The sequence below is a fragment of the Pelodiscus sinensis genome, chromosome 4 (assembly GCF_049634645.1).
Source record: "Pelodiscus sinensis isolate JC-2024 chromosome 4, ASM4963464v1, whole genome shotgun sequence".
NCBI lineage: Eukaryota > Metazoa > Chordata > Testudines > Trionychidae > Pelodiscus > Pelodiscus sinensis.
In genome coordinates, this window is record NC_134714.1 from 102,146,155 (window position 1) to 102,172,039 (window position 25,885).

General features: G+C 47.2%; 2 protein-coding genes and 1 long non-coding RNA gene across 6 annotated transcripts in view; 1 reads left to right on the top strand and 2 right to left on the bottom strand.

Annotated features, from left to right (window-relative positions):
• TEAD1 (TEA domain transcription factor 1) overlaps positions 1-7,070 on the bottom strand; it is a 299,909-nt gene extending 292,839 nt beyond the window's left edge. For 2 of the 4 annotated variants that reach the window (XM_006117422.4, XM_075927867.1), the window contains exons 1-2: positions 6,779-7,068; positions 5,973-6,110 (exon numbers count right to left, since the gene is read on the bottom strand). The gene's annotated coding sequence lies outside the window, so the exon portion shown is untranslated. Of the gene's footprint in view, positions 1-5,972; positions 6,111-6,778 lie in introns of all 4 variants that reach the window. The other 2 variants (XM_006117420.4, XM_075927868.1) reach the window with 2 other exon arrangements.
• A 139-nt stretch (positions 7,071-7,209) lies between these two features.
• Positions 7,210-11,780, top strand: LOC106731582 (uncharacterized). The gene is made up of 4 exons (XR_012903604.1): positions 7,210-8,147; positions 8,969-9,069; positions 10,482-10,625; positions 10,884-11,780. It is a non-coding gene; the product is annotated as an uncharacterized LOC106731582 (long non-coding RNA).
• Positions 11,781-11,958: 178 nt separating this feature from the next.
• Positions 11,959-25,885, bottom strand: part of PARVA (parvin alpha) — a 256,682-nt gene continuing 242,755 nt past the window's right edge. The window contains exons 14-15 of the mRNA XM_075927863.1: positions 23,792-23,876; positions 11,959-12,272 (exon numbers count right to left, since the gene is read on the bottom strand). Coding sequence (XP_075783978.1) covers positions 12,106-12,272; positions 23,792-23,876 — 252 coding nt within the window. The 3' untranslated portion in view covers positions 11,959-12,105. The remainder of the gene's footprint in view (positions 12,273-23,791; positions 23,877-25,885) is intronic.

Here is a 25,885-nt window from a genome sequence, read left to right on the forward strand (position 1 = left end):
TTTCCATTGTTACTAACTGTGAACTACACTCTTTTTTAAACTGGGGTGAACTCTATGTGCTACTGTATTTGTCAGACCATTTACCCATTTTCTTCTAAAGTCTGCTCTGACATTTTCTCATTCAAGACTGAAACAGCATTCCCAAATTATAATCTCATGACTGAAAGCAAAGACAGCAACCTACTGGCTAATTCCAAAAACAAGTAGCATTGTTCAACAGCATAATGGAGATGAAGAGATTCCTCCAAGGGAATAATTGTGATGCCTATAATGTTAAGGAATAATCTGGCACCAAAAATACCCAAAGCTCATAGTGGTTGGTGATTCAAACACAAAGCATATCAAAACACTATTGATAGGCTAAATTAAAGATAGCTTATCTGAAGCATATACTAGCCATATGGTGCTACAACTTCTGTTGCCTGTTGCTGACATAACAATAGGCTACTGCAGATTTAGACTGGAAGCACTATTTGACAAACTGTCAACAGCATTTTTAAGAGCTTTAGGGCAATGGCTTGCTGGTCTATTTGCATTTTTTTTAAACAGGTGAACAAAGAGTAAACCAGATGTCAACTTTAGAAATCGAGTTGTCTGGTTTGGGAGATTTAACAGAGGCAGACATACTGTTACAGCTCAAATCTAGACAATAAGCTTTTCTAAAAACTCTCTGGCCTAGGGGAGTGGCTATTTAAAACACTTGGGTTCTTTTATTTCAGCAGGATGGAAGTGAATTCTGCTCTTAAGTGCCAGCTCAAATGAAGTCATTTTGTTTCACTGGGTTTTTCTTTGCATTTTAGCAATGTAGCTTGTAGTGCAGTAAAATAAGTGAATTTTTTTCCAAGCTTGTCTTTTTCTTTTTAAGCTTGAAACCTGTTAGACAAAACTATTGCTTTGATCCTTACAAAACAAAAAAGCAAAAAACACATGTGAAAGGATCATTCAGGTTTAAGTTTAATGTAAGTTACTTTCCCCTCATTTAAGAGCTTTTAAAGACATTTGAAAGAATAGAATGTACAACCCATCAAATGTCATGAAGGCAAGGTGTGAATAGTGATAGATAAGGATGATTTACAGTGGAGCAGCAATATTAGCGACAGATTCACATCTGGTTCACACAGAAGAATCTCAAGGATCTCTCTCTCTCTCTTTCTCTTTAATACTGCTGCAGTTATTGTTACCTCTGAACTTTTTCAGAAAGTGTCTTTTTTTAACAATATGGTTATTCACTTACGTCATTTATCATTTCAAGGACCGTGGGAAAATAAAAAATACTGTTGACCAATATAGGATAGAACAACCTATGGTATCCAATTATGGAAATGTGTTTTGAGTTATATTTGTATGTGTGTGAATGAGATAGTGAAATGCAGAAATAACTAACTGTTCTAATAATCTTATTGACTTTGCTAGCCAGTTATATGAATACAGGTATGTTGATTCATACTTAGCTAAGCATATAGTATTTTTAAGATTATCTTTGCAAGTTGTTCTTGAATATTTCAATTTTTTTAAATAATCTCCTTTCATGTTAAGTTGCAATTGCACTTGAACTCCTTCCAAAAGCCAGAGCTGTACAGAATTACGATAATTAGAAAGCTGTGCGCATAAAAGGCAGCACAGTTGATGCATTTTAAAAAGTTCATGCCAGAGAATATAAGTTCAATATGTTCTCACATAATTAACATTTCCCATCATTAGCAGCAGTTTTCAGTTTATGTATCTGTAAAAACAACAGTATTCGTCATTGTTGTAGATTCTCGGTCAATAACATTTTAATCTTTTTACACAAGATCCCCTCAAATACACTGTTTTCCCCTCAAATACACTGAGGTTCCAAATTCTACCTTTTGAAACCAGAGATGTGTCAGCAAACAAACTTTTATTTTGTATTTATGTGCTTCTATTACAATATATAGTACACCTCAGACTAAGACGTCTGATGAAAACTGAGAAATCTAAGAAAGTCACTAAGACCTGTACAATAGGATGTAAAAGTCATAATCATGTTGCTTCAGTAAACTAAGACTAAAACACAAAGAACAAGACATTGTAGACCTTTTATTGGACCAGCTCCCAAATAAAATGGACTTGCTGTGAAGAACCTTCACATAATTTGGAACGAAGGAGAGGGAAGATCTGCATCTCTGCAATGATTATGGAAGTTTCCTGACCATTTCAAACTTTAAATGGATTTTCATAATTTCCTTGAGTCTACAAAACTGCATGCAACAAATAAATATATATAGCACAAGATTAGGTGCTCAGTGTCTGTAAAACATACAGACTCTTCCTTGTAAGATATCTAGCCAAATGAATTGTTATGGATCACTGTGGCAAAGGCTCCCAGTTGAAACAAACGGACAGTTCTGCTTCACAAAGATGACATGTGGCCTTTTATCTTTGGCAAAGTATATTCTTTAAAGTTGCCTAACCTGTTTTACACAAAAGGTGAAATCCTGGCCCTACTCTCATTTAATTTCATTGGTATCAGGATTTCAAATTAAGTTCTGTATGTGTTGGAAGAATTAAATCTGCAGAGTACTGTCTGTATTTTTAAGTGATTCATTTGGAACTAGTGTCTCAGTGCACTGAAGTAAGTTCTTTTTATGTTTTGGAAATGTAGAATCATAAAATCCAAACAAAATTATTCCAGAAAACAATCTTCCACTCTCGTTCCACATGCAGAAATCAAAGGAAGTTTTGTGCAAAAACACGAATATAAGGGATAAAGCCCTAAGTGGGTGATTAATTACAGATTTTTTTTCTTTTTTTTACTTTGCAAAACGTGGCATTACTTGTGGCCTAGAATCAGTTGGCTTTACAAGAAATAATGTGGCACAGGTTATCATTTAACTAGTACAGTAGTTGTGTAGATAGCAACAAAACCTCTAAAAGCACTCTGCAGCTTCCCCTTAGTTAGCTGGTTGATTTTTCAAATCTGCTGCTGGACTAAAAGTTTGCCAAATATAATTAGCTTAGCAATATACACCATTCATACTCTAGGCAACTAATAATAAATTCCTTACAAATTACTGCAAAGTGATAAAATGGTAATTATATCCCAAATCCTGTATATTTAGATTCACAAAGAAAGTTGTCACTTTCAGTGTTATGTTTGCAAGGTCAAATCATACTTTCAGTTACATGAGCATAACCAATACAGATCTAATGAAGTTGGTAGAGTTCCTGTGAACTTACACCACTATAAAAAAAGTCAAACTTTGCCTAAAATCTGCACTTGCTGTGGAAACAGTGCTGACAGGACTGATTTGACTAACTGTGACTAGAAATGTAGCTATAAGTACTGCTCCTGTCATTTTTTTTAAATTTAATATTACTCTTAAGGCACTGCTGATTAATATGTAAAAACATTACCATTTGATTTTCCATTCAGACAGCAAATATCATACTATGCCAATGTACATAAAGTATATGCTGTAAATATCTTCACATCTGATACTTGCATGAGTTGTCCCATTGACTTTAATGTGAGAGAGGGCCTGACTGTACAAACCTTTAAACTCTAAAATAATGGAATACCTTTCAAAAGATATTGTCTGTGGTCTAAAATCTCATATAAATTAGACATAAAATAACTATGTCAAGAAAAGGGCTGCATTAAAAAATGATGTGTGTGTGTGTGTGTGTGTGTGTAAAATCACAAAAGGTACATTGTAATTGTCAAACGACACAAATTTTAAGGCAACACTCTCCCCACAAATACACTGAAAACTGCAAAAAAAAACAGTATTTCTGAAATAATCCCATTTTTAATGTTATTTCTACTGAAACTAATCTGACTTCATATAATTTGACAATTATACTCTATCAAAAATGAAATTCTTTTAACCTTCATCTTTCCATTAAGTAAAAGAGGTCTCTCTTATACTTGTGCTTCTCTGAAGCATTAGAGGGTCTAAAATAAATTATTTTTACTTTACTGAGTCTTGAGGGATGCTTTACAGTTTTGCTATTATCATTAATTTAGAAAAAAAGAAGTCTAAGGTTCTTTCTTCCTACCCGTATGATTTAATTGAGTTTGACTTTTTTCCGTCAAAGACTATCAAAGCCTAAAAAACACTCTAATAGTATCAAAACCCAGTACATTATCCTGGCAGAGAGAGAAAGAAACAAGTTCCAAATTGTATCATACAGGTTGCGCACAAGCATACACCACAATGCAAACAATCTGAACTGCAAATTCACTGAGGGCCCAGTTCCCACTTATTGTTCCTTTCAACTCTAAATTAAACTTCAGTAAGTATCTGCTGTCCTTACTAAGGCTCATATGAAATCAAATTTTTCCTTCTGCTTTACTCCTTGTGCACACTGTTTTAGTCACATTCTGCACCGAGAAAAAATAAAGTATGCATAATGTCAAGCCATATTCCACATCTAAAGTGATGTTGTGGTTTGCTTTTTGTTGGTGTGAAAATATAAATATTTTAGCTAAACAGTCGGCTTAAAATTGTAGTTCAAAATATATTTACTGTGCATGTAATAAGAAAGTACTATTATAAAGAAAAACTATGAAGTATATCACTTGTACCCAAAATATCTTTACTCGATCAGCTGATATAAACCAGCATCAGGTAAAACACATAACTGTCTCTTACTGCTTTAAAAATATATTAGCACCTCATTCAAAATCAGTGTAGTAGGAAAATAGACATTTAATGAACAATAATGAAAAATAAACATGCCTGACAAAAATTTTGGAAGTTTAAATACAATTCTTTCAAAAAGGAAACATAGTTTAAGCAGTTATAAATTAAATGTGTCCCGATACATAAAACCTCCAATGTTTAATGCATTGTAATTCAGACATTACTATTTGAAATCCATGTATATCATCCCCCAAAATAAAGCAACTTAATTCTGCTCCTTATATCATTTTTAAATTTCAATGTGTAGATCTCCAGCACAGTTGAATGCTCCTGTAATGGTATTCCCCAACTATTTATAGAGATGGTAATACACTATATTCTACAGGCAGGCATTCCAAATTTAGGATTATATGAATCCTGTACTTGGGATTAAATCCCAAAGCTATAATAATCATTGTGTTCATGTTGCATAGTATATAATGCTCTGTTATTTAGCTTCATTTTTTTAAGATGCTTTCAAGTTCATAAATGTACGTACCAAGGATGGACTGCATAATATCTGAACATTCATTTAAAGAATAAAAACGTTTCAAAATTACCTGTGACAACTCAGATACCTAATACAAATATCACCATAAAAGTTACTAATATGTATCCTGCTTCCAAACTTTACCAATATAGGGGGAAAGGTATTTATTCTTTCTACACAGAAATACAACTATATAACTATTTTTTACGAGTGTACCATCTCAACTTGGATATCATATGTATAATCTTTTAAATGAGAAAATGTCAGTGACTTCTGACATGCTTCTTGGCCCTTCATTTGTTAGATAGTGTTCTGTAAGGAAGTTTAAAAAAAACTATTGGGAATCATTTACATTCAGAAAATGTAAAGCACAACTGATCCCTAAATTTCCAGACCTTATTGAGATCACTTTTCATTTCTCCAAATCAAAGGCAGGCACTTGTTTCTAATAAGTTAACAACTCTCCTGAGAAACAGGGGTGGCTGGTATTTCATTGTTTCATAAATATTTTTATACAGTAACTCCATGCAACTGAAAACAGATTTCAGGAGAGGAGAGGAGAAAAAATCAGGAATGGGATTAACAGAGGTAGGAGGAGGTTGAATTTTTCTGATGTATTAAAAACAAATTTTTCTTTCTCTAGCTCTCTTTGTTGTTGTTTTAATTTTGTTACAAGGCTGTAATATAACTTTCCCCCTCCCCCTTAAAAGTGTACTTCCTTTGCAAATGTTACTTCTGTGAACAAAGGCTGCCTTTGAATCAGCACCGTGGGTATCTGTCGAATAGATCTCTTTAAAATGTTCAGGATAAATAAATAACCCTATGGTTCCTACCGAAAGGAAGTTTTCCAGGGACAAGCTCTTCGGTTTTGTTGTAACTGCGACTTTGTCTTTTTTGGATACAATATTTCTGCTGACTCCCGAAAATTTTCCACTTGAATGTGCAATTAACCAGCAGCAGCAGCACCAGCTCTGGAGAAGGAGAAGAAGCAGCGAAAAAGAACATTCTTTCTTTCATGTTTTAGAGGAAAAGAAAAGGGAGGAAGGAAAACAAAACTCGAGGCACAAAACCCCAGAGCTCCCTCGATTCAGAGCGAGTCACTTTTGCAGAGCACGACACTGGGAGAGTTTTGATTATTATGGGGATTTTATTTTGCAAGCCCAGGGCCGGTCCTAACTTCTTCCTTCTTCATGAAAAATGTGAAAAATGTCAAAGATTTGTGTGGTGCGAGAGTGTGCGAGCGAGCGCCAGGCTGCAAAGCAGTGACTCAGGCAACTAAGTGAAAGCAGCAGCAAGGAGCAGGGAGAGGGAGAGAGGAGAGGAGCAGCAGAGGAGCAGCCGCCTGTTGCAGCTCTGGCTACAGCCCCAAAGCAGCAAAAACTCCATTGGAAACAACTTCTTCTCCCCCTCCCTCCCTAAGTCCCGTTCCTCACCCTCCTCCCCAGATCACCTGCAGGGACTGGAAGTGGGGGCTGGGAGGAGAAAGAGGGGGGCCAGAGCTGCCTTTGTAGCTCTCCAAGCAAATAAAAGAGACCCCCCCCCCTCCCAGCCACACAAAGCAAAGGGAGAGATGAGCATAGCAGCAGCTCCCTCCGAACAGCAGCGACCACATACTCGCACACAGACACACGAAACTTACCTCCACTCCACTCCCCACCTTTGCAACCACCAGCAGCTCTTTGCAATTCAATTGCAAACTTCTTCCAGCTCCCCCTGGGCTTGGTTGCTATTTATAGCCCCGTGTGTATTTTTAATCTGCAGTTTCTCTATTTATATCTAGGCTCTAGCTGCTGGCTGCAGGATTATTGAATCCCTTCAAGTGATTAGTTACTGCCCAGGCCGGTGGCGGGGCGGGCCGGGCTCGCGAATGGGCTTGTGCGGCGCGAGCGATGCTAAGAATGTTCGGAATGAGACGAGGAATGAAATGAACGCGAGGAGCGGGCTCGCTACAGGGAGGCGGAGTCTGGGCCCGCATCATGCAGGGGGTGCGGGGGGAGGAGCCGGGAGCAGCTGGTGACCTCATAGGAAAGTCCAGAGGGGAGGGGGCAAGAAGGGAGGAGCCGTGGGGAGGGGACAGATCGCGTGGGGAGGGGACATATAGGGGAGTAACAGAAACCACCCGAGCCGCGGCAGCGGGAGCCGCCTGAGGAGCAGCCACTTGCAAGGGGATCTCGCGCACATGCCAAGGCATTTGCAGCCCCCCTCCGGAGCAGCAGCAGAGTCGGTGTGCAGTGCGGAGCACAGCGCCCAGAACGCTTCCTTGCAGCCCGGCTTGGCTTGGAGCTAGCGGCGAGAGTCCGGGCGCTTCGTTGAGTTGTAAGCGGAATCCATGCACACTTTCCCTGCTTGGTTTGTGCGCTTTTCCGGCCCCCTTAGTTCGCCTTACAGCAGAGCTCAAGTAATCCGAGATCAAGCGAAATTAAGTTTGCAGGAGGAATCCTCGGAACCGAAACCCAAATGAATGAATTCAAAGTTACAGGGCAAAAATTTGAACATTGCTGGTGCTTGGGGGTCAAAACCCACTGATTTACTCTTTCCTTTTGCAGATTTCATTTGAAATAATAGAATTGCCCCAGGTCCTTGTTTCCTTACAGAAGTTTTGTACGGATTTAATTTCGAGATGCTATGCCTGATTCTTTAACTTGTTCCTGTCAATGAAATCCATTCCTCAGAAATACCTTCCTTGGAGCATTATGATAACACATATCTTTCTTAGTTAACAATTTGAGTTCCTTATGGAAATAGTTGACGAATGCCTGTTGTGCTTGTGAAAATTTGTACTTGCATGAATAAAATGTAACTGGACACGAGTGACTGTGAAAAAATATTACTTTTTTTACTTGTATATCCACCATTGAAACTGCCCAGCAGGGCTGCTACTTTTTAAGAAGAGTCAGGGTGAGTAAGAAAAATTGCATGAGGACATCAGAAACATTTCAACTTGGCATCATTGTGCAACACCAGCATTTTCACATCACCGTGTAACATCCTGGTGTGTTTGTCTGCTGGTGGGTTGAGTTCACCATCTAAATTACATCTGTTATGTTTTAACAATCTGCACCCAACTGCCCTGTAAAATTCAGGGTGGATGAGTTGTTTCTTGCTATCTATACACATAGTATTTATTCCTCTTTGAATCACTCCATTTTCTAAACAATAGCACTCCCAAGATAGCAGGACTGTTGTGACAGGCTCCGTTTTAGCCATCATTCACTACTCATGACTGAATCAGGGACTTCCAGAGCTAAAAGTATGAGGCACTAAGGGAGTATGTGCTGTAACTGGTTCACATCCTCTGTGTATCAGTTACAAAGGGGGGTGCATAAAATCTACTGACTTGTGGTTTACTTTACCTCTTAGAACACCACACCAAAAATCAGTCGTGTGATTTTTTTTGAGATATTGGCAAAAAATGGGAAGGGGGGGGAAGGGGAGAGTTTCTGGTTTTAACCAACTCCACAGAGGGTAAAAACATGTTGAAGTTTTCCTTTCCCCCCCATTTTCAATCAGTTCTATCAAGTTGCCTAGCTGGTTTGCCAGATCCACAAAGGTATTTAAGTTCTTAATTTCTGTTGATTTCAGTGGAAGTGAAGAGACTAAACACTTTTGTGCATCAGGGCTTTAGTGCGTATGCAAATTGAATGATTCCGAAGTGCAGTATGACTAAGCCAAAAGCCTCTGCCCAGGCCCTCCGTTTATTTTCCTTGCTGTGTCCTGAAGCCTGAGTCAGTCAGAATGGAGTGCTAACTCCTGCCACAGATATGAAAATGCATTATTACTCTCTCCCCTAACAGCCTGACTCATGAGTTCTTTACTATATATTACCTAGGTAGTAGAAGTTACCTCAAACAAGAGATGAAACAGTTGCATCCTCTGCATCCACTGGATTTCCAAGCATATTTAACAGGAATATGGCCACAGCTCAGTGAGGTATGACATTTTTTGTACTACCATAGGGCTTATAGATGAAATACCTAAAGTACAACTCATGGTATTTCTCCATATGCTGGCCCCAGGAGAGGTATATATGGAAGGGAGAGAAAGGATTTGGATCACAGATCTTGGAAACTCCATGCACTTAGAGAAGCTCTTCTGGCAAAATGATCAGCTTCTGCAGAATCTAAGCTCTCATCAAGGGTTGGGGATAGGAGCTAGGGGAGTAGCTTCTTGCCCTTTTGGTTGTGGGGATAACTAAGGACCAACAAATGGTCCTGCAGCACCTTAGAGTATATCTACACTGCAAGCTTCTTTCAGAATAAGCTATTCCAGAAGAGATCCTTCGGAAAAGCTTATTTCAAAATAGCACATCTATACACAAAAAGCGCAACAACATGCGATGTGCTATTTCGAAAGATAGTGTCACATGGATTGGACACTATCTCACATTTAAGGCCACTGGAACCAATTCAGGCAGGGCATTAGGTCAGCAGTTGGTTCCTGGAGCTGTTGTCTGAGACTCGTGCTTAAAGGGACCCTCCCAGACAGCCATTTCTCAGCTTCTGCTGCTTGTTTGCCTATCTCTCCGAGGGACAGCAAAGCATTTCCTCTGCGTGCTCTGGTTGCCCTTCCTTTGGAGACCACAGCACTCCCTGGGTATGTCTACACTACCCTCCTAGTTCGAACTAGCGGGGTAATGTAGGCATACCGCACTTGCAAATGAAGCCCGGGATTTGAATTTCCCGGGCTTCATTTGCATAAACTGGGCGCCGCCATTTTTAAATCCCTGCTCGTTCGAACTCCGTGCCGCGCAGCTACATGCGGCACGAACTAGGTAGTTCGGACTAGGCTTCCTAGTCCGAACTACCGTTACTCCTCATTCCACGAGGAGTAATGGTAGTTCATGCCGCGTGTAGCCGCGCGGCACAGGGTTCGAACGAGCAGGGATTTAAAAATGGCAGTGCCCAGTTTATGCAAATGAAGCCCGGGAAATTCAAATCCCGGGCTTCATTTGCAAGTGCGGTATGCCTACATTACCACCCTAGTTCGAACTAGCGGTGTAGTGTAGACATACCCCCTGATATGTAGCTGGAGCTGCCTCTGGGCACGCAACAGCCTGAGACTGTGGTGCTCCAGTTTCTGCAGCAGATTGTGCAGGCTGCCCTCGTGGCCCTGCAAGAACATAACCACAAGCTATTGGAGGAGAACATCAGCATGTGTGCAAGAGCACTGCTCTTGCAGCCGCACCCCACTGTGGAGCGCTGCTTTTGGTGGCTGGACACCAGTTCCGACGGGTGGGACTGGCTGGTGATGGAGCAGTGGGACAGCCAGCAGTGACTCCAGAACTTCCACATGAGGAAAGAGATGTTCCTGGAGCTGTGTGACTGGCTCATCCCTGCCCACAGGCAATGGGACACATAGATGCGACCAGCCATCCCCCGGAGAAGCAGGTCGCCATTGCTGTCTGGAAGCTCCCCACGCCAGTTACTGATCCATCAGGAACCAGTTCAGCATGGGAAAGTCAACTGTCGGGACCCTTTGTAATGCAGGTAAGATGCTCTCATGCTGCAGTCCCTACAGGGTGGGGGAGTACTGGAAAGGGGGACCCTAGGGAAAGGGAGGTTGGGGGCACAGGTGGTGGGGTAGGGGTGGCGAGGGGAAGCCCTGCAGTGGGGGGGGGGGGGAGGCAGGCTTCATAGGGGATGGCTCCTGGGGTGTTTGTGGGAGGGAAGATTGAGGGACCTCCCAAGGCCTCTGGCAACCCCTTTGATTCTCTGATTGGTCTGTTTATTTGTCTCCTTCTGCAGGTGGTGAGGGCCATCAACACAGTCCTGCTGTGCAGGGTCATCTGCCTGGGAGAGACTTGGACTCCGTCGTAGCCGGCTTTGCTGCCATGGGCTTCCCCATCTGTGAAGGGGCTATTGACAGCACCCACATCCCCATCTGGGCCCCCGACCACTGGGCAACGCAGTACATCAACTGGAAGGGATACTTTTCTATGGTCCTGCAGGCCTTGGTCAACACCACGGCCAGTTTACAGACATCCTCATTGGCTGGTCGGGGAAAGCGCACGACACCTGCATCTTCTGCAACTCCAGCCTCTACCAGAAGCTGGAGGCCGGCACTTTCTTCCCTGAGCGCAGCATCAGGGTCGGGTATGTGAACATGCCACTGTGCATCATGGGGGACACCGCCTACCCTCTCATGCTGTGGACCGCTTTGATGGCCGCCTAGTCAGGGCCTGTATGCAGGTGGAGTGCGCCTTCGGACGTCTCAAGGTGAGGTTCAAGTGCCTCCTGACCCTCCTGGATGTGGGGGAGCAGAACATCCCCCAGGTGTGTCTGTATGCTGTGTGCTCCACAAATTGGGGAGAGCAAGGGGGAAGCATTCCTTCCGGGGTGGGAGGCAGAGGCTTGCTGAGAGGGCAGTGCCTTCAAGCAGCCGTGCACAGGTACTATCCACCTGGCCCATCAGGCAGGGGTGCACATCCAGGAAGCCCTTAGGGAGTTTCTCTCAAGGACCCCAGTGACACTCTCCCCAAGGCTTCCCCACTAGGGGGCCTGTGCCTTGCCCCTCTCTGCCTTTCCTACAGCTACTCCTCCCTTCCCCCTTCCCCTCCCTCCCCTTCAGACACAATAAAAAACATTTTGGTTAATAAAAACAGAACAGTGTGGTGATTTATTTGGGGTAGAAGTAACTGGAGAGGAGGGGGGCTGAAAAACTCCGAGGGGGGAGGAGAGGCTCATGGCTCTGGTGCTTCCTCCACCTCGTGTGTGGGAACCTCGGCAACTTCTGAGGGGGTGCAGGAAGGCTAGAGGGATAGACAGGAGTGGGAACTGGAGCAGGGTCAAGCCTGGGAGGGGGAGCTGCTGGCAAGGGAAGGGGAACAGGGACTGGGGCAGGAGCAGGGACTTGGTCTAGGGCAGGAGCAGGGACTGGAACAGGGGTCGGGTAGGTCAGGTGAGCCTGGATGGTCATACACATGTTGCGTCACTGCTGCAGCAGCTCAGTCCATGTCTCTCTCTGCCACTACACGTCATCCCAGACCTTCTGAGCCAGCGTCTCCTGCATGTCCCAGAGGATGGAGACGTGCTCCCTCATGAGGTCTTTTTGGGCCCTCCAGTACCTGTGGCTCCCCCGGGGTCGGGCAGCTGGCTCGGGTGGTGTCGGTCGCCCCACAGTCATGGCTGGTCCAGCTGGGGAGAATAAAGAGAGGTGCTCAGTCATCCCTGAAGACATTGTCCCTAAGGCCTTGCCCTCATCTGTGAGCTGAGAGAAACAGTTCCTGGATCAGAGGACAGTGATGTCCCGGGAGCAAGGTCATGTGTGGGCTGGACAGCAGGCCCTGCCTCACAGTGGCCCAGATGTCTCCAGGGGACCATGCTTCCCACCCCTTTCCCATGTCCCACAGATAAGCTGGTCTTGGAAATGGCTGGCCACACTGGGATCCATTGGCTGAGAGGGGGGCCTCGAACTGCCTGGGCTTCCAGCAGTGCCACACATACCGGCTCTGGCAGTGGTGGCATCCCAAGGGGACAGACCTTGTATCCCTGACTTCTGGGAGAGAGGGGGTGAGAGTGGAGTAGGGGTGTGAGCAGAAGACACACCTGTGCCTGGCAGCACTGCCCCTGGCAGCGGATGCTGCCTTGAGCATGCAGGCATGCCCATGTGCTGTGTGCGGCGCTCCAGAGTCTGGATTAGGGATGTGGAAGACTGGTCGACTAGTCGCCTCCCACCTCCATTTGCTGCCGCTCTCAGAAGCAGCAAGGGCAGGTGGGAAAGAGGAGGGGAGAGGCCTTCTCTCCAGCCTCCTTCTAGTGGTGGCTCATGGTGGGAGCATCTGTGTGAGAAAACTAAGGTCACTCGCCTGATGTTACCTCTCTGGCCTCAGAGAATGCCTGGGGCACATCCAAAATAGGGATGTTAAATTGTGCGTAGTTGATTAATTGAACAGTCAATGCATTTTTCATCAAATATTCGATTAGTCCATAGGACCCCTCTGCCTTTGAAGTGTAGCAATAGCCTTAGGGTTAAAATGCCGCGTGGAGCCTGGGGTCAGCTGACCCTGGGCTCTATGCAGCACTGTCACTTGGAAAGGTGTCAGGAAGCCCAGCATCAGGCTCCTCGTGGCATTTCAAAGTGGCAGCGCGCACAGAGTCCCCAGCTGATTCCAGGCTCCATGCAGCGCTGCCACTTTGAAATGCCGCATGCAGCCTGGGGATACCCCAGCTGGCCCTGGGCTGTACGCGGCATTTCAAAGCAGTAGTGCCGTGTGGACCCAGAGGCTCTACATGGTGCTGCTGCTTTGACTCTTCCCTCCTCTTTCTGATAGCGGCAGCAAGTGGGGGTGGGCAGCAACGAGTCGACTAGTCTTTCACATCCCTAATCCAGGCCGGGGGGTACTAGCTCCAGCATGATGGTGGTCACTGTGCTGTCTGAATCCTCCTCTTCCTCCTCCTCCTCATTGTCTGGGACCCCCAAGTGGGCGATAATGGGTGTTTCCAGCCCCGAGTCCACCACCAGCGGTGGGGAAGGGGCTGCCCCGCCCCCCAGGATGCAGTGCAGGTCTTCAAAATAGAGGCAGGAGTGGGGTTCTTTCACAGAGCATGAGCTGTGCTCCCTCGCCCTGGCATATGGCTGTTGGAGCTCCTTCACTTTACTCCAGACCTGCTCCTGTGTCCTGAAATGGCCCTTTGGCCAGGCTATCGGCCATATGTAGCAGCGTTGAGCCATCTGGAGTAGAGATCCTGCAGGTTTTCCTCCTCATCCCACACCTCGCCACAGACCAGGATGGCACATGCCTCTTGCATCCCCTGGCAGGCTCCTCGGAGCCCTGTGAATGCTCCCTGGGATGGTTAGGAGGTTCTTGGGGGCCTTGGGGTTGGGACATGGTGGCCAGACGTCAAGCACTGTGTTTGTGCTTAGCAATCCTGCTCTCTCAGTCTGTGCTCATGAATGGTGTCTTCAGGCGTGCAGGGAATTATGACAGCTAAGACAGGGACATTAGGAAAAACCTGAAAACTGGGACAGATGCTCATCGTAAAGGAGGCAGAGCTGTGAAAGAAAATAGAGATACACACTAGTGTGTGGTAAATTCAGCAGGGGGAAAGAAAGAGAGAGAGTTCTGCACTTATATATACAGAGAGTGAGAGCTAAAGAGATAACAAACTCACATGGCCATCCCTAGACATTTTGGAGCCCTACGCAGCTTCCCCTCCCCCCCCCCCCACACACACACAAGCATGTTCTGCTCCACAGAGGGGTAGCCGGAAAAAAAGTGGCAGCCATGTTCATGCAAATGCCGCGGGGGATATTTAAATCCCCCGCAGCATTTGCAATTCCGGAAAAGGGTGCCAATGTAGACACAGCCGTATTGTTTTTCCAGAATAACAGCCCACTTCTTCAGATGAATGGAGCCAGGGGTCCAAAGTTACAAATAAATAGCAGAAAAAGAGGGGATGGGGAGGAAAAGAGAAGGGGAAACATTTGTCAGTTAGAAGGCTCTTGTCCTTTCTGAGAGTAGGCATGTGTTCACAGAAGGGTTTTGTCATCTGAATGAAAAGCAGAGAAAGAAAATAGCGGCAGTTCCTTTTTTCCAGCCTCAACCAAGTAACACTGCTGCATATGAGGATAGGCTTGCTCAGAGACCTTATGCATGAGAGGAGCTGAGAGCAGGTAGCAAAATGGCATGGAGATGATTTTGGAGACATGTTTGTGCTTAGCAATCTTGCTCTCTCAGTCTGTGCTCATGAATGGTGTCTTCAGGCGTGCAGGGAATTATGACAGCTAAGACAGGGACATTAAGTAAAACCTGAAAACTGGGACAGATGCTCATTGTAAAGGAGGCAGAGCTGTGAAAGAAAATAGAGATACACACTAGTGTGTGGTAAATTCAGCAGGGGGAAAGAAAGAGAGAGAGTTCTGCACTTATATATACAGAGAGTGAGAGCTAAAGAGATAACAAACTCACATGGCCATCCCTAGACATTTTGGAGCCCTACTCAGCTCCCCCCCCCCCCACCCCCACCACACACACACACATGCGGGTTCTGCTCCACAGAGGGGGAGCGGGGCTGAGCTCAGGGCAGCAGGAAAGGTGCTGTCGAGGCCAGGTCCAGAGCTGTGGGTGGAGAGGGGTGGGGAGAAGAGCAAGACAGGAGGAGATGGGCCTGCCCCCACGGTCACCAGAGGTGATGGAAAATGGAACAAAATGGCCCCAGCTTGGTACACTGTCCCAGCAATCAGCCAAATCACTTAGGGGAGGGATTTGAGGGAAGGGTGGAACTGTTCTCTGCACTCATGTGTGGCAGCAGGAAGTGGAGCAATGAAGCTGGGAACCCAGGGTATGTCTACACTACAGCACTAATTCGAACTAACTTAGTTCGAATTAGTCAATTCAAACTAAGCTAATTCGAATTAGTGCATCTAGACTTAAAAACTAGTTCGAATTAGCGTTTTGCTAATTCGAACTAGCATGTCCACACTGAGTGGACCCTGAACTGAGGTTAAGGATGGCCGGAAGCAGTGCCGGCAGGGCATCAGATTAGGACTTACAGCGTGGAGCTGCTGTCTCAGGCTAGCCGAGGGCTGTTCTTAAAGGGACCCGACCCCCACCCCGGACAGACAGTTCTCAGGGGTTCCCTGCTTGCAAAGCAGTCCTGGCTTGGAGTGCCCTGAGTGCCCACACTCGGCACATCACAGCACTCGGCCATTAGCCTGGCTGCACTTGCCGCAGGCTGCCATCCAGAGGGGAGGTCAGTCAAGGGGCTTCAGGAAAGTTTCCACCCTGAGGAGCCCACAGAGCCAGCCCAGTCCTCCCCATCGGGGGCTTGTACCCCATTCCTCCCTTACCAACTTCCACTTACCCCTCCCTAGCCCCCCTTACTGATGTACAAAATAAAGGACACGTGTGTTCAAAAATAGAAACTCTCTTTATTGAACAAAACTCGGGGACACTGGGAAAAGAAGGTGGGAGAGGGGAAGAGAGAGGGTGGGAGAGGGGAGGGCAACTAAAATGATCAGGGGTTTGAAACAGGTCCCATATGAAGAGAGGCTAAAGAGACTAGGACTTCTCAGCTTAGAAAAGAGGAGACTGAAGGGGGATATGATAGAGGTCTATAAAAGCATGACTGGTGTGGAGAGGGTGCATAAAGAAAAGTTCTTCATTAGTTCCCATAATAGAAGGACTAAAGGACACCAAATGAAATGAATGGGTAGCAGGCTTCAAACTAATAACAGAAAGTTCTTCTTCACAAAGCAAATAGTCAACCTGTGGAACTCCTTGCTGTAGGAGGCTGTGAAGGCTAGAACTAGAACAGAGTTTAAAGAGAAGTGAGATAAAGTCATGGAGGTTGGGTCCATGGAGTGCTATTAGCCAGGGGGTAGAAATGGTGTCCCTGGCCTCTGTTTGTGGAAGGCTGGAGATGGATGGCATGAGACAAATGGCTTGGTCATTGTCTTCGGTCCATCCCCTCCAGGGTACCTAGTGTTGGCCGCTGTCGGCAGACAGGCTACTGGGCTAGATGGACCTTTGGTCTGACCCAGTACAGCCATTCTATGCTCAGGGCTCAGGGCCGGGGGTCTCAGTGGACCACTTTGATTTTCATGCCAACCTGCTCCTGGGTGGCCAGGCTGGCAGCTATTCTGCCCTAGATGGCCACTTTCCGGTGCCTAGTGCGGAGATTGTGGATGAGGTCCACGATGTCTGCACTAGACCAGGCGGGCGCCCGCCTCTTGTGGACCTAAGCAGGCTCCCGGGAGCCGCCAGCCTGGTCCCGGGAAGAGGCAGAGGGCTGGGTGGCAGCAGGTGGCCGGCTCGAGCCGTGCCAGGTGCAGGTCTGCTGGCTGGGTGCTGGCAGTCTTGCACCTGGCACGGGCACCGTAGCCAGCCCGTGTCCCTTTAAGGGGTCCGGGGCCGGGAGGGGGGCAGAAGAGTTTCCCTGGTGGTGCCCAGAGTGGCCACCAGGGAAAGCTCAGGAGGGCTAGCCTCCCACTAGTTCGAATTAAGTGGCTACACAGCCCTTAATTCGAACTAGTTAATTCTAACTAGGCGTTAGTCCTCATGGAATGAGGTTTACCTAGTTTGAATTAAGCGCACCGCTAGTTCGAATTAAGTTCGAACTAGCGGTTTGCATGTGTAGCGCCTATCAAAGTTAATTCGAATTAATGTTTGTTAGTTCGAATTAACTTTGTAGTGTAGACACACCCTCTGATAGATAGAAAGCTGGCTAGACTGTCGGGCCCAATGGGTAGTGATCAATGGCTCAATGTCAGGTCGGTGTTCGGTTTCAAGTGGAGTGCCCCAAGGATTGGTTCTAGGACTGGTTTGTTCAACATTTTTATTAATGACCTGGAAGAGAGGATGGATTGCACTATTGGAAAGTTTATGGATTACACCAAGCTAGGAGGAGCAGTAGATACGCTGGAGGGCAGGGGTAGGGTCCAGAGTGACGTAGACATATTAGAGGATTGGGCCAAAAGAAATCTGATGAGGTTCAACAAGGACAAATGTAGAGTCCTGCACTTGGGATGGAAGAATCCCAAGCATAGTTTCAGGCTGAGGACCAAATGGCTAAGTAGCAGTTCTGCAGAAAAGGACCTGGGGATTACAGTGGTTGAGAAGCTGAATATGAGTCAACAATTTGCCCTTATAGCCAAGAAGGTGAATGGGATATTATGTTGCATTAGGAGGAGCATTTCCAGCAGATCTAGATAAGTGATTATTCCCCTTTATTCAGCTATGGTGAGGCCACACCTGGAATATTGGATCCAGTTCTGGGCCTCCCACTATATAAAGGATGTGGACACATTGGAGAGGGTCCAGCGGAGCGCAACCAAAATGATTAGGGTTATGGAGCGCATGACCTATGAGGAGAGACTGCGGGATTTGGGTTTGTTAAGTCTGCAGAAGCGAAGAGTGAGGGGGGATTTGATAGCAGCCTTCAATTTCCTGAAGGGCAGTTCCAAAGAGGATGGAAAGTAACTGTTCGCAGTAGTAACGGATGGCAGAACAAGGAGCAATGGTCTGAAGTCACAGTGGGAGAGGTCTAGGTTGGACATTAGGAAAAACTATTTCCCTAGGAGGGTGGTGTAGCACTGGAATGAGTTACTTAGGGAGGTGGTGGAATTTCCATCCCTGGAGGTTTTTACGTCTTGGCTTGACAGGGCCCTGGCTGGGTTGATTGAGCTGGGATTGATCCTGCATTGGACAGGGGGCTGGACTTAATGACCTCCTGAGATCTCTTCCAGCTCTATGATTCTATGAATGTGTTTAGTCTGTGGTATTTGCTTAAACAAAGACTCAGAATGAAGTGGCTATGCAAGTTCTGGTGAATGGACTGACTGCCATGAAACCTCATCCAACTGAAAACTGGCTTTTTTGCTCATGCATCTATGATTCATTATATCCCATAGAGTACAAGTCTCTCCCGTGCTCACACAGATCACAAACCAGTGACCCTAGCTGCTATGCATCAAGAAAAGCAATGCTTCCAACAAAAGGGGAGATGCAAAAGCACCAATTCTCTTTAATAGCAGTGCTGGCTTTACTCAGGCCTTGTCTACACAGCCACAGGTGACGATATAAGTGAGGCAACTGCAGCCATATGCATTACATAGCTTAATTCAACGTGCTTAGGTCTTTTTACCACAGTGTCTTCCCTGCAGTAAATCAGCAGCTGATGCTCTCCTATTGACTTGGCTTACTCTTCTCATTCTGGAGAAGACAATGAGAGCACGCTCAGCCAGCCATTTATTGCATCTATCCTAGACGCTGTCTTCACTTCACTGCAGTCAATCCTGCCTGTAGTGAAGACAAGCCCCAAGAGGCTGTGCCAGAATGACTGCAACATGATGACTGCAACTTGAACTGCCGGATAATTTTTATTCTTTGCCTGAGTTTCGCGTAGTACTTTATGTTCTACCATCTTGGCAGCTACCAATGCTCCACATAATCATGACACCTGTGAAGATAAGAAGCTCAAGCTTTCTAAATAATCTTGTAGGGCTGTATCAAATAGTATGTTGTTTTGTGATGTAGAAGTAGGTTATGATCCCTCAATTCACTTGTGATCTAGGACAAGATTTCAACCAAGTAAACTCAGTCACTCAGCCACATACATAGCCTCATGTGTTGTGTTTCTTTCCTAATCATAGAGAAATTCATGACTATGTAATTTTGTGTGACTGGTTCATGACGTTGAAATTTATCAACAGCACTTGACTTATAGTAACATTTTATATTACAGAGGCATTTTCTTTGTTCAGAGAACAACATGCATTAGCCAAGGAACCCTCAACACATCCCTGTTAGGTAAGGGTTATCATCTCCTTTTTACGGGCATTGTGACTGATGCAGAAACATGAAGGGTGTGTCTAGACTACAGGGTTTTGTCGACAAAAGTGGACTTTTGTCGACAAAACTATACCTGCATCTACACTACCGCTGAGTTCTGTCGACATAACGTCGACAGAACTCAGCAGTTTTGTCGATGCTGGTAAACCTCATTTTACGAGGCATAACGCCTTCTGTCGACAGAGTTTCTGTCAACAGAAGGTGTTATTGCATGTAAACTGTCCTTTACGTCTACACTACCATGTTGACAAAGCAGCTTGCTTTGTCGACAGAACTGAATGTAGTCTAGACGCTCTTTGTCGACAGAAGTTTTGTCGACAGTATCTGTCGACAAAACTTCTGTCGACAAAAGCCTGTAGTCTAGACGTACCCAAAGTGACCTGCCTGGGGTCCCACAGTAAATCAGTAGCAGAGGCAGGATTAGCATTCAGCACTGATTCCTGGCCCTTGGCTTATTTCTCCAGTCTATCCTGCCTTCCCATGATCATCCCACTAACACACTACCATACCCACAGGCCCTTTTTGTCTTATTTGCAGGGCTCGACAAATGCACTTGCCTGTTCGCCTGTGGCGAGTAGATTTTATCAGCTGGCGAGTGCAGGGGCGGACTGGCCTGGTGGGTGGTTATGACGGGCTGGCCAAAGCTGGCACTATGGGTGGCGCGGCCCCATCCAATCCGCCGGCCGGGCAGAGGAGCAGAGCACCGTCGGGAAGGGGGAAGCGCAGTGACTCTCAGCGCCGGGCTGCCTGTGTGCTGCTCTGGCACGAGGAGGCAGGGCATGAGCCAGAGGGCAGGATGCCGGCAGACGCCAGGACACTGGTGTGACATGGCCCCTCTGATTTTAAAAGGCCACGGCAGCTCGGCTCTGGCTGCATGGCCCTGGAAGCTGGCTGCGGTGCAGCCAGGCCCCGCCCTGCCAGCTCCAGTCCTGCCTTGGGCCAATCCCCTCACCGGTGAGAGACCGCTCCTGGCCAACCACCCAGCTTGCTGCACCAGCCCCGCATCCCTTTGTCTCCACGCTGCCCGTTCCCCACGCCATCCCTGCTCCCCTGTACGCCAAATCCCCTGCTCTCCCTCTTCCCTGTGACTCTCTGGCTCTGCGCCGCCCTTGCACCCTGCTCCCCTCCGATCCCTGCCCCCCCAGCTCTGCGCCGCCCTTGCACCCTGCTCCCCTCCGATCCCTGCCCCCCCAGCTCTGTGCTGCTCATTCCCTGCACTGCCCCTAGACCTCGATCCCTCTGCCCCTCCCATTCCCCACGTCCCATTCCCCGTGCCTCCACTGCACCCCGTGTCCCTCTGGCTCTGTGCCTCCCGTTCCCCATGCCACCCCTGTACCTCCCCCCTCCACTGTTCCCTGCACTCCTCTGGGTCTGTGCTGTCCCTACACCCTTTTCCCCCTGTGGGTCGGGAGTGATGGGTTCTTGTTCATAGGGAGGGGCTGGACAGGGCAGAGAAAAGGCTGCTGTGACCCAGCAGTGAGTGAAAGGGGGAGTTCACTTGAAGCATCTTTGCCTTTATGGAAAAAAACAAATGAAAATGCTATTTGCTATTTATAGGGCTAAAATGCTGGGACAAAAATGAAAACACCCCCCCCCCCCCATTGCAAAATGCAAACATGTGTAAAAGACAACAAAAAAGGGGGGCAGCCAAAAATGTTTTGCTTGGGGCAGCAAAAAACCTAGAGCTGGCCCTGGGGAAAGGGAAGGGGCTAGGCTGGGCTGGGCTGGACTGTGGGGAGGGGAGGGGGAAAATATGGGGAAGGGGCTTGTGCTGAGGGGAGGGGAAGTGAGGGGAGGGGAGGGGAGGGGAGAGGAGGGGAGGGGAGGAGGTCAGGAGAAGAAGAAGAAGAAGAAGAAAGGGGAAGGCGCCAAAGGACAGGGGTGCAGGAGAGACAAATGCCAGGGGCCAAGTGCAGACAATGAGGTAAAGGGCAGGAGGGGAGGTGTCAGTGGGAGGGGAGACAGGGTGATGCTGGGAGAGGAGAGAATAAGGGCACTGGAAGCTAGAGAGGGAGGGGGAGATGCTGGGAGAAGGCTAGAAAGAAGGGGTGGGCATGAGGAAGGTGAGGATGGAGCAACTCATGTGTGAGGGCACAGGGGGCATGAGGGGAACGGGGGCAGAAGGTGGTGAGGAGGTGAGCATCAGGAAAAAAGAGAGCAAAGGGGGCAGGGACAATGAGGAAAGGGGGAGGCACCAGGAGGGTGCAGGTGCCAGGGGAATCTGGGGCAAAGCAGAAGGGTGGACACCTGCAGGGGAGAGACCAGCACCAGAGGAGAGAGGCAGGGCAGGTGTGTAGAGGGAGGTGTTAGAAGAGGGGATGAGGAGGGGTAGCTCACATGATCAGGGTGGGGCTACTGGAGGAGTAGGCACAGGGGGGAGAGAAGGGCTGGTGGAGGGGGGCAGGTCTCAGGAAGGCTGAGGGCAGTGAGAAGGGCAGGAGTCAGGACAGCAGGGGAGGGTGAGGGGTTGGGGGGCAGCAGGCACCAGGGGAGATGATGGAGCAAGGGAAGGAGACATGGCAGCAGAGGGAAAAGGTAGAGGTTTATAAGATATTTATTAATAACTTATTCGTAATTACTGTTCTTATTCTTCTTAGGAATTTATGCTATTAAAAACCCACTTTTTGCGGGGGAGGGTGGCGAGTCCCTTTTTTGTCTGGTGAGTAGGGTTTTCCAGAATTTGTCGAGCCCTGCTTACTTGTATTTAAACACAACTATAGATAGCACTTCACACAGTAGTTGTTATTTCTTGTCACTTTGAAGTTCCTTTGTACAGTTTAAGGGCTGAATTTCCAGCCAGATCTCAAGCCTAATGCCTACTTGTGTGGATGCTGTTTTGTGCCATACACCACAGCATTCCCAGGGAATTGCAAATGTAATTGGGAGGCTGAGACATTTAGCTGCCTATTAATGTATTCATCTAAGTCCTGTTCATTCATTCACCTTAATTCACTGTTGGCATTAAATTACAAGCTCAGTTCATTAGTAGTCATCACTGAAAATCAGGTCCTAAGTGAGCCTTGATTCTATGGTGATAGGCGCAGTACAAGAACCTGAGCAAAATGGATGCATTTTCATTGTAATTAATTAAGTGTCTAGTTGAATAGAATAATTTCAGAATCCACATCTCTGACACTTGGAAAGAAATGTAACCAAGAATGATTGTACTGATAGCTACAATGGAAAACTCATTGATATTAACATAATTCCTAGTGTAAATAAGAGGCAGAAATTTGATTTATTGCCTCATACATATAGTCACAGGTGCAGGAAGGCTTTTGAGTCACTCTTCACAGCCAGAGGCAAGCAAAAGAAGAAACGTCTGATTGTAGGTAGACAAACGTAGAAACCAGTAACCTGTATGTCCTAGAGCTTCAGGGGGTAGCTGAGTTAGTCTGTTACAGAAAAAAACAACAAATGGTCTGGTAGCACTTTATAGACTAATGAAACATGTAGATGGGATCATGAGCTTCCGTGGGCACAGCCCACTTCTGTGCCCACAAAAGCTCATGATACCATCTACATGTTTTGTTAGTCTATAAATTGCTACCAGACCATTTGTATTTTTTTTCTTCTGTATGTCCTAGGCAGTGTTTCTTCATCTAGTCTTGGCTACCTGGCAAATGGATGAGCTATGGTTTAGCAGCAACACCTGCTAAATATCTTTGTAAACAACAGTTTGTGAATATTTCCTTGAAGCCCCTGCTGTTCAGTAGGGCTGTGTCTACACTGGGCCACTTGAAAGCTGTCTACACTGGCCGCTTGCTTTTCCGGAAAAGTACTGACGATCTACTGTAAAATTGTCAGTGCTTTTCTGGAAAAACTATGCTGCTCCCGTTCGTGCAAAAGTCCTTTTCCGGAAAAACTATTCTGGAAAAGGGCCAGTGTAGAAAGCACAGTAGTTTTTTCCGCAAAAAAGCCCCGATCGCGAAAATGACGATCAGGGCTTTTTTGCGGAAAAGTGCGTCTACATTGGCCATGGACGCTTTTCTGGAAAAAGTGCTTTTCCGGAAAAGCATCCTGCCAATGTAGATGCTCTTTTTCCGGAAATACTTATAACGGAATAACGGAAAACTGTTCCGTTTTAAACATTTCCGGAAAAGGGTGCCAATGTAGACACAGCCTAGGAGTTTAGCACTTGGATGCAAAGATTTACCTTGGTAAAAATTTGGCATAAAGTTTCCACTGAGAAGGGTGATCTCCCTTCACCCCTTTTTTCTATATTTTGTAAACAAAAATATTTAGCAGAGTCCAGCATTAACATTGTTAATGATTTTTAAAAATCCAGGACATACTATCTGTGCTGGGAACGTAGGCTGCTGAAAAGTCATCCCAATGTGACAGTCTAAGCAATGTACTTACTGGCAAAGCAGTTGTGTAGGAATCTGCAGAGAAGCAGACGGCATCTCCATGCTGGTCCTTCGTAAGTCATTCTTGGAGGGCAGTGCTGGGTGAGAGCCAAAGGAAAGGCTTAGAGAATCCATAATTATGAGGTTCCAATGTCACTAACACCCAACACAAGCAACACGGAGCAATTGAAACTGTTGTTCCATCCCATAGACAGCCCAGCTTTTGGACCGGGAACTCCATTACCTCTATCATGGCAGCCAACATAGGCGTGCGCAGCACATTTCATTAGGGTGTGCTCCCAAAGAATTTTTTAAAATGTACTTTGACCCCCCATTAGCCACACCCCTGACTCCTGTTAACCACGTCCCTGCCCCCCATTAGCCATGCCTCTGGTGGTAACCCTCTCCGGGCAAGATGGGCAAAAGACCAAAAGTAAAAAGTGTTATGTGTCACCCCCCCCCAAGGACTTTTCCCACCATCCTCCTACCAATAGGGATTAGTTTGGCCCCCCACCAACTCCACCCCCCCATGCAACTATCCTGCAATTGCATTAACCCAATGTGTGTGACATTAATGTGGGGGTGGAGAGGCTGGGGGGGAAGTGTTCCCTCTAAGAGTTTCCTCCCATGAGCAGAATGAATTTTGTGTTGTGCACCAGTACTGAATCCATTTGGCTTGTTTGGATGAGCCATTGTGGCACCCAAGTTATTAATAAATATCTACCTTTCCACTCTGTTGCCATGTCTCCTCCCCTTGCTCCATCAACTCCCCTGTGCCTGCTGCCCCCAACACCTCACCCTCCTCTGCTGTCTTGACTCCTGCCCTTCTCACTGCCCTCAGCCCTCCTGAGACCTGCCCTCCCTCCACCAGCCCTTTTCTCCCCGCTGTGCCCACTCCTCCAGTAGCCCCACTCTGATCATGTGAGCTACCCCTCCTCATCCCCTCTTCTAACACCTCCCTCTACACACCTGCGCTGCCTCTCTCCTCTGGTGCTGGTCCCTCCCCTGCAGGTGTCTGCCCTTCTGCTTCACCCCTAGAATCTCCTGGCCCCTGCACCTTCCCTTAGCCCTGCACCCTCCTGGTGTCTCCCTCACTTCCCCTGCCCCTACCCTCTTTGCCCTTTGTTCCCTGATGCCCACCCCCTCCCCACTCTCTGCCACCACTCCCTTCATGCCCTTCTGCCCTTACACATGACTTGCTCCAGCCCCACCTTCCTCATGCCTACCCCTTCTGTCAAGCCTTCTCCTCCTCCAATCCCCAATGCCCTTATCTTCTCTCTTCCAGCATCACCCTGTCCCCCTTCCACTGACACCTCCCCTCCTGCCCTTTTCCTCATTGTCTCCACTTACCCCCTAGCATTTGTGTCTCCTCTACCCTGTCCCTTCAGTGCCTTCCACTTTCTTCCCCCTCTCTCCTCCCCCTCCATACAAGCCCCTTCCACCTCTTCCCCTTTCTTCCTCATCCACCCTCCCACATCGCGAAAGCCCCTCCCTCTCTCACCCCAGCTTCTGCCTTAAGGCTTGCAGGGCTGGAGTCAGAGCCAGCCCAAGCTGCAGGGCTGGGGAGGGGCACCCCCGGGGCGCTGTATGGTGCTGCACAGCTGGGTGCTGCTGGGATGTACAGGGGTGCCCCTGGGGCGCTGCGCAGTGCTACAGAGCCAGGCGTGGGCACCCCTGGGGCACCAGGCAGTGCTTTAGGGTGGGTCCCAGGCAGCAAAAGTGGCTCGGGCAACCGTCTGTAGTCGGGCCCCAGCTGCTTTTGGAGCTGGGCTGTTGGGTTTTAAAATTCCCGGTGTTTCCCCTTTCACCTGTTGCGCTGCATTTGAGCATGCCTCGCATGTGCTCTCTCTGCCACACAGTGCCCAGTCGATGGCTGTGGGGAATTTAAAGTGAGGGGCTGTGGCGCTCCGTCACAAAACCCCCTCTTCCTCCAGCAGCTGCTGGCTGGCCCCAGACATTAGGGTGTGCCTGGGCACACCCGGCACACCCCATGCCCATGCCTATGGCAGCCAATCAAACTTCACTCACAAAAAGTCATTTGTATCTGGGAAGAAGTCAATATGGGTATGTCTACACTACAGCACTAATTCGAACTAACTTAATTTGA